General features: G+C 35.7%; 1 protein-coding gene and 1 long non-coding RNA gene across 2 annotated transcripts; one reads left to right on the forward strand and one right to left on the reverse strand.

Moving 5' to 3' along the window:
- Positions 1–286: 286 nt before the first annotated feature.
- LOC140948371 (uncharacterized) lies at positions 287–1,295 on the forward strand. Its single transcript, XR_012167031.1, has 2 exons — positions 287–835; positions 1,048–1,295. It is a non-coding gene; the product is annotated as an uncharacterized lncRNA (long non-coding RNA).
- A 4,308-nt stretch (positions 1,296–5,603) lies between these two features.
- On the reverse strand, positions 5,604–7,189 carry LOC140948345 (BPTI/Kunitz domain-containing protein-like). Its single transcript, XM_073397583.1, has 3 exons — positions 7,042–7,189; positions 6,103–6,303; positions 5,604–5,896 (listed from the first exon to the last, which is right to left on the reverse strand). Exons 1-3 carry the CDS (start codon positions 7,100–7,102, stop codon positions 5,619–5,621), a joined length of 540 nt encoding a protein of 179 aa, XP_073253684.1. The 5' UTR covers positions 7,103–7,189; the 3' UTR covers positions 5,604–5,618.
- Positions 7,190–7,893: the final 704 nt, after the last annotated feature.

Here is a 7,893-nt window from a genome sequence, read left to right on the forward strand (position 1 = left end):
GTATTTATTTACTTACTTATTCTTTTACTTTCTGCTGTGTATTAATGTTGTTAATTTGTTATCAATAAAAAAATATATTATTGGTAAAATCCAAGAATGGTGGCCAAGATGGCGACCATTGTTGGTGACGTCACAGGCCTCCTGCAGCGCCACCACCCATAAAATATACCTCATCTTGTTTAAAAGATCAAAGGCCTTCCACTAAAGGTAAAATCATTTGAAAATACTGCTGCAGCATATCAAAAACCCTAACCCTAACCCCTAACCCCTAACCCATATACCAGAATATACCATATAAGTATGTGTAGCAAGAGTTTAGTGTAAGAAGTGTTAGACGGCATATCAAGTAAGTTTGGTTAATACCTTTTGAATGTTTCTACTGGGATGTATTCTACGCTGTACTAAGCATTTAAAGAGACCACCTAGTATCTCAGGCTACGTTTAATTCCAAAACTCCGAGCAGCTGGTCATTTGGCAATAAATAGTACTCTTTGTGGGCCGTATTATTGAAATGAATTCTAGACTAAAAGGCTTCAAAAATCCCAACGCTTCGCGGCGGCAGATGTCTTACTAGCAATAAAGCACATTTACATGATACAGCTAATCCCTGGGAAATTATATTGCAAGCGCTTCTGACTATGAGCAAGGACTGCTTAGCATTTCGTATCATTTTTTTCTACAGGTGGATTTGAACCGGGCAAGTGTGATTGGCCTACAGGAGCGTGCTACTACATCGAAGATGTTTGCCCTCCTGGTACGAGGCTTTGTGCTGAAAATAATAAGGGATGCACACTGGCCACACTTAAATGCTGCTGCAACATCAAACAATAAACTGGTAAGGAGTTGATAAATGTGTTCTATAATACGGAAAGGAGCACTTTTTAATTAATTTTAAAAATTTGAACACGGAGCAATTATGGGCTGAGAGAGGTATTTCTTTCAGTTTCTTTCTTTTTTTTTTTCTCATAGGTACAGAGTATATCCATGTAAGTTACCTCATTCTAATAGAACATTTTTTCTTATATCAATCTCCAATTGTTTTTTCAGTGTGATTTGCCAAACAGAGGTCACCCTTACCAAGAAATGCCGAAATTCCTGCCTGACTAAAGGATAAAAACAAAATAAAATAAAACAAAATGAGTTAATTAATGAATATCAAGGTTTTAATTTTACATTTTTTTTTTTTTTTTAAGTCGTGGAGTTCAAGAAAGGAGCATTTGGTTTAATAATTAGCGGAACAAATTAATTTAGTTACAGTTATGAAGTTATGATGAAAAAACGTAAATAAACATATTAAAATATATATATATATATTTATATGTGTTTCCTTTTTGACCACAGACTTTCTGGTCATAAAATATGGGGAAAAAAGCTTTAAAAGCGAAAAAAAAAAAAAAATGTCTTCCAATTTACGTTTAACGTTAAAACAAACTTACTAACCAAAGTGATAAAAAATACAAATGTCACCAACTGAGTTCATCACGTCTAGTATTAGCGGGGTTTTTATGACAAAGCAGTGGCATTAGAACCTCATGGTGTAAAAATAGACGCGATGAACTCAACTATAAATATTACTGGAAATTATATCATTTCGAGTATGTAACGTTCATCTTATATCTGTATTCATTTTTGTCAATAATTTTTCAGCCCCCGTTTCAGATTTGTGTTGCAAACCGAAATATCAGACAGATACGTGTATACGTAATAACCATTTCATTTTGTTTTCCTTAGTTATTTTTAATATCATTGTTCCTGCCGTAAAGATCAGTTTACCATTTTACTCTAAAATTTTTAATTGACGATTTTACTGTTCGAGGTCTACTAAAGATCCGGCCGACCGCTGATAGAAAAAGGCCAATGGCCAGCTACCATGACCTCACGCATAGTCAAAATAACACGTATGAAAAATAACAGGCAAACACCCAGCTAGTAAGGTGTCGTAACAATTTTATTAAATCACACATTATTTGCTAAACAAATGATATTTAAGTTTTACATGAATTTAAAACTAGTAATCAGCATGTTCCCTTTTGCCACATTATCGTCTGTCGTGTCGCGCTGGAAATTAACAAAATTCAACGTAAGTCTGTTAATGCTCATAAACGCTCAGAGTCGAGGACAGTTGAGGGTTAAAATAGTGGTTAGAGACCCACCTTCCGGAAAACCTTCTATTGCTGGTAACCATTTACTGCGGTATTATCACCTCTCCCGCCTGTATAGTAAATGACACAATCCGATAAGGGCAATCAAGAATCACCAGGAAGTTATTTAAGACCAAACAACTTGCAATTATTCATCGCGTAGAATGCCCGGTCACATCCGGGAATTTAACAGGCTAGAGCCGCATTCGAGCCACGATTTGGTCTTTAAAATATGGTGGAATAAGTTTCGGAGTTTTTTGCTCTCTGATATCAGAATACTCACAATCGATTGTGAGTTACTCGTCACCCAATCTCAGTGGGTACCACCGGAATATTTATATCAAGAAACATCAAATTCAAGATCTTACCTTCGATTAATGCCAGCTTAACCGATTTCACAGGGTTTTTCGCGCTAAAAACCAACCAAAAAATCGCCATTTTTGTATGGATTTTCACCTGCGTAGACTTTCGCAGAGAGATGACAACAAAAGTTTGTAGAAATCGCGAATGGTAGTACCTGATATAGTGACATCTCTTGTCTGCCTTTAAAACCACCACAGTCTTTGAAACCAAGGATTGTGATAAAAACTGGGTTTTTTGTTTTCCTTTGAATTTGACTGAACCCGTGAGGGGTAGCCGGCCCGAAGAAAATTTCCAGAAAACGTGTTTGAAAGGCAGAAAAAAATTCTCCACGTTTCGGCCGCCATCTTTTTTATTTTTCAAACTTGTTTCCAGTACTGTTTAACCGTTTTATTGCTTTTACCTCATGTATGATTCATTCAGAAGTGTCACGGCTAAAAACGACAAAATACTAACCCCTAACCGGACGGGAAATTTTTTGTTGACCTCAATGGACCCGGGATTCTAAGCGACAGACATTTAAATTTCATCGATTTAGGCATCCAATTACTATATCCTGACTAAAAGAATGGAAAAATAAAATAAAATAACGAATAAAAGTGAGCGACTGATAAGCTAAGATTAGCTCAACAGACAAGCTGCTACAAGCAAAATGACGACCTGATTCTTTTCAAAAAACAGTCTGAAAAAAATTACCTTGTAGCAGAAACGATTAGGGCAACGGACAGTTAGATAACACCGTAAAGTAATTGAAACGTAGGGTACCCGCGAGTTGAAATGTAGGGTACTTGCGAGTATACCCTTAGCCGAGTCGGCAGTAAAAATGGCATTTACAGTACATTGCAAAAGAAATGAAAGCGAAGTTCACTGAATTTCGTGAATACGAGTTGCTTGGAAACTTCATCCACCCTTATTATTGTGTTCCATTTAATAATTACAATTTTCTGGTGCTCAAATCTTGCCAAAACAGAATAGAAACAAAAAAGGAGTAAAGACAAAGATATTTGCCAAAAAGCACGGTGATCACCAAAGAGCTGAGATTTTGACTTCCCTACAAACTCTTCATGTATGTGTTGCTTTTAAGGCGTTTCCGTTGCTCCTCGAGGACGTAGTTGTCTGAACCCCCAAATTAAGAATTTGTCCATGCTTAGCGTGCGTATATGGGACGCACGCGGGAAGTTTGGAGAGCGGGAAAGATGCGTAATAGTAGCTCTAGCTTCTTGAGTGCTCTCCAAACTTTTCAAGTGCATCTAGAACTCGATATACGCACAGCTAAAAGCATGAGCAAAATTCTTATATAACATAGCTGACAAAAATGCTTGCTTTTTGATTAACTGCAAAATTCTCGTAACGCGCGACACAATAACAAACGCTTCTATTGGCTGATTACAAACACGCCACATTCGTCTAATCAATGACAATTCTTTCTGCAAAACTGATAAAGAAAATTTGCTTATTTATTCGTTAACGATGAATGAAAACTAAAGCAGAAACAAAGGTAAAAGAGTATTGAAGTTCACCTAAGTTATAATACTCACATGTTCGTGAGAAGTCGTGGAGTATGGTTTGGATTTGCTGAAAAGATGTTTACGTTTTGCTAGGCGAAATCCAGAAAACGTTTTTATTAAGCGAAGACGACTGTCGTCATTTACATTCATTTACGAACTTTGGCTTGTCATTGCGGCTTCTTGAGAACACCCGGCAGCAGTTGTTTTTATGAGTAATAAATTTATGTCTTCTTGTGTGATTTGTCTTGTTATTGCAAAAGAAATTTTCGAAAAATTAACGAATAACAAAAAGAGCATATTTTTTCGTTATTGAGCTTATTATGATTAACTTGTTTTGTAAACAAACGTTAAAAGCGGAGGACACTTTACACAAATTGGATATTTTGCGACACAGAACAATTTCTGGTCTTTTCTCACTTCAATGCCAGTCTTTACGGCAGACTTTTCATCGAATCATTCAGGCTCTATTATTTGCAAAACATCTTCATTGCTTTTGCTGTCTAGTTTGTTTGAGTGGCTAGAACGAAGCTAAATTAAAAAAAAAAAAAAAAAAAAAAAAATAGGTAGTTTTTCATCATTGCCGTCGACGAATTTTGAGTACTTAGGAAAAGAGATGAAAAACATAGCTGAACACGTTATCATGAAAAAAAAAAAAAAATCTTTATTTACGTACGGGCGTTCGTAAATAAAGAATTTGTTCATGGCGGCTCAATGGGTCTTATATAGGGCAAGCACGCGCGCCTTTGTTTGTTTTCTTTTTATACCTATGTTAGTAATTTGTTTTCTGTGTGTTTTTTTCTTTTTTTTTTGTTAATACTGTATTTATTTTCATGTTCTTAATTATTTCTTTTTTCTTTAAAATTCCTCATCAGTTACGTAAGATGAAAATAATTATAACTTGTCTACTTACGCCAATAACGCATTCGATTTCGGCCTCTCCGACCTGATCCACCCGGTCCACGCCCTCCTTTCGGCCATTTTCTTCGAAAACATTTATCTCCAAAAAAAGTGAAAGAATTAAAATTTGTCGCATGCATCCTAATATACAATAACAATGGCTGACGAAAAATTAATCACAGAAAACAAACATGAAATCAAGGGAAAAATGACTTATTGACATGCATATGTGTAATAAAAATATTTATAATAGGTTAGAGGCAGTTAGGTAGATGTTAGGCAGATAGGTTAGTATATAATATTTAATTTATTCAAATCACAAACGGAACACTCTGGCCCCAACAAACTAGGCGGGTTTCCATGTACAAATAAATGTTATTACTGTTTATCCTAAGACTGTTATATTACTGTCTTACATGTAACTGAGACAATAACTAAGAAATAAGATAAGGTATAAAAATAAATAGAGCTTTGAATATTAAGTATATAAATAAATAAAAATATAAGTAAATAATTTTAAATGATAAAATTGGCATCGAGGAATAAGGCTGTGATATACGTAAAACAACAACAACGACAACAATAATAATAATAATAATAATAATGAGGATGATGATGATGATGATGATAACAACAACAACAGTAATAATAATAATAAAATAATAATATCATCATCATCGTCATCGTCATCAAAGTAATTGTGGTCGTAATGCTAATCAAAAGGATAACCATTATCATAATCATTGCGTCTCTTCTTTGTTTTAAAGTTATTTCCATTTCCCCTGCAGTCACCATAAATGAACATCCTGCACTGATTGGTTCGTTGATCATAGTAAAATCGTGTCTTGCGGGCCCTACAAGGTCCTTTAACTGGAGGAAGGGTACAGAGGCCACGCAAGATAGCCGGGCATATTGTGGGCTTTGGTCTTGTCGGCGCAGTTGTAGGAGCTGGTGTGGGCTTACTATTAGTCCCTCCCCCGGGGCATATTGCTGTGGATGTTAACGGCATATTACCTGACGAAGGTACCATGGGGGTGTGATGACAAACATATTGAGGAAACTGAAATGGAGTAATGATTCGTGTTATTATTCAAATTTTACTTTTTTAAGGAACATAAATAAACCTAAATACTCCTTTGTGGTTTCGTTGGTTGCGTTTAACTTTAAGTGCCCTATTGAATTGCATTTGGTTTTACCTGCACATGTTTGGTCGCAGCTCTTCTTGTCTCTAAAGTTGTTTCGATTTCCACTGCAACCTCCATAAATAAACATTTTGCACTTGCCACTTTTTGAATCAAAATAATATCGACGAAAATAGGCTCTGCAGAAACCTCTTATTGGAGGTTGAAAACAAAGACTAGGTGACGTTGGGCATGGTGACCGACTGGATCCCTCCACTAGTCAGAAAAAAAAAAGTAAAAAATAAAGTATCAGAGAGAGCTACTTTGACAGAAATCCAAAAGATCTGCATGCTGGGAGCTGCGCGCATCCTCAGAAAGGTGCTTAGTGTATGGACAGAACGATTGACTTTTCTTGAGTGACTGATCGATGCTCCGGGTGCATGGTATGCGCCCGGCTAATGCACAAGAAGGACACCAGCAAAGACTGTGACAGAAGAGATTATAATAATATACAAAGTGGCTTGATCTTATCCAAATAATGACGTCATGTCTTGTAATCACGAGAACTGAAGTTTTCAAAATTCAACATGTTATGATGTGACTGAAGAATACATGAACTTGTACCAGAGACTCAATGTTCTAGCTTGAAGTCTTATTGAAAAGAAACGCGGAAAAATATTCATATATTCATATATACCATCTTGTACAACACACTTGCCACTCATCTCGGTTCGCTAATAGCGAGTTAAAGAAAAAATAATCTACAAAAGAGTGGTGATTGAAGTGATTACTAACACCTTATAACATTCATATTAGTATATGAATACAACTTCTTTGTAAGACTCTTCCATAATCACGGGGATTTCATCGCCATTATTCCCTTTGTACAACTAATCTTCTTCTTATTATTATTTTTTAAATTCCATCTACGTTCCCCAAAAGAGCAGATAAAATCAAATAAAGCATCATTATGAATTGACTCACTTATTCAGGAAGCATTAATTGTTCACTTACGTTCACATACGAGGATAGCCATTAACAGTGACAAAGCTTTCAGCCATAGCTCTGACGCCATACTTGCTAGCTTAGCTATTTGAAGGACAAGTAGTGTTCTTTTAAATTCAGGCGGCTTACTTGTATTGATCAGAAATCAAAGTAAAGAACCTGACTGCGTAAAGACATGTAATTTTACGTAAAAGGAAACGTATAATACTTATCACTAATCCATATTGAACAAGATTGGCCAATAAAATCGTTTTTATGCCAATCAGTATCTGCTAACTGCATTTTCATTTTTATATATATATGGCTATTAATTGATATATTTTCATTCTAATTAGCTGCTTGTAGTAACTTGCCGCTGAAAGGAACTCTCAGAATCATTCATGCCTGGAAAGTTATCTTTAAAATCAACAGCTCCGGCGTATATCGGCTGACAGACAGTTGACATTTACTACATTCTTTTAAAATATAAAATATAGCATTAAATATAAAAATAGAACTGTGAGGTTGGCTGGGGACATGACTAACTTGATACCTGGTTTTATTTTATTCTAACTTAAATATTTTTTTTATCAGTTTGATGGCCATTATCCATTTGTGTCCACAAGACAGAGTTTACCCATTTTAAAGGTATACGGTAAAAGAGGAAACTAAAACGTACAACTGATTTTGCAATATTGCTACAAAAAGAGCTGAGAAGCGATATTGAGCGTTTTACTACCCACGTTTGAGCGTGTTTTTCAATAAATGAAGTTGATGCATGCAAAAACGTTCTTGCAGAATCAGGGACGGTAAACCGAAAGGCCCCCTGATGGGAAGGGGCTGGGGATAGTTATTTAGCTCAGCTGTTTTGGTAGAGCTGTA

This window comes from Porites lutea, chromosome 1 (assembly GCF_958299795.1).
Source record: "Porites lutea chromosome 1, jaPorLute2.1, whole genome shotgun sequence".
Lineage (NCBI taxonomy): Eukaryota > Metazoa > Cnidaria > Anthozoa > Scleractinia > Poritidae > Porites > Porites lutea.

Bases quoted from the DNA above. Each gene is read 5' to 3' on its own strand.
- LOC140948345 (XM_073397583.1), bottom strand. From the start codon at position 7,102: ATGGCGTCAGAGCTATGGCTGAAAGCTTTGTCACTGTTAATGGCTATC. The intron at 6,304-7,041 runs GTAAGTGAACAA...TTTTCTGACTAG, and splicing joins GGCTATCCTCGTATGTGAAC to TGGAGGGATCCAGTCGGTCA. The intron at 5,897-6,102 runs GTAAAACCAAAT...TAACATCCACAG, and splicing joins CTGCGACCAAACATGTGCAG to CAATATGCCCCGGGGGAGGG.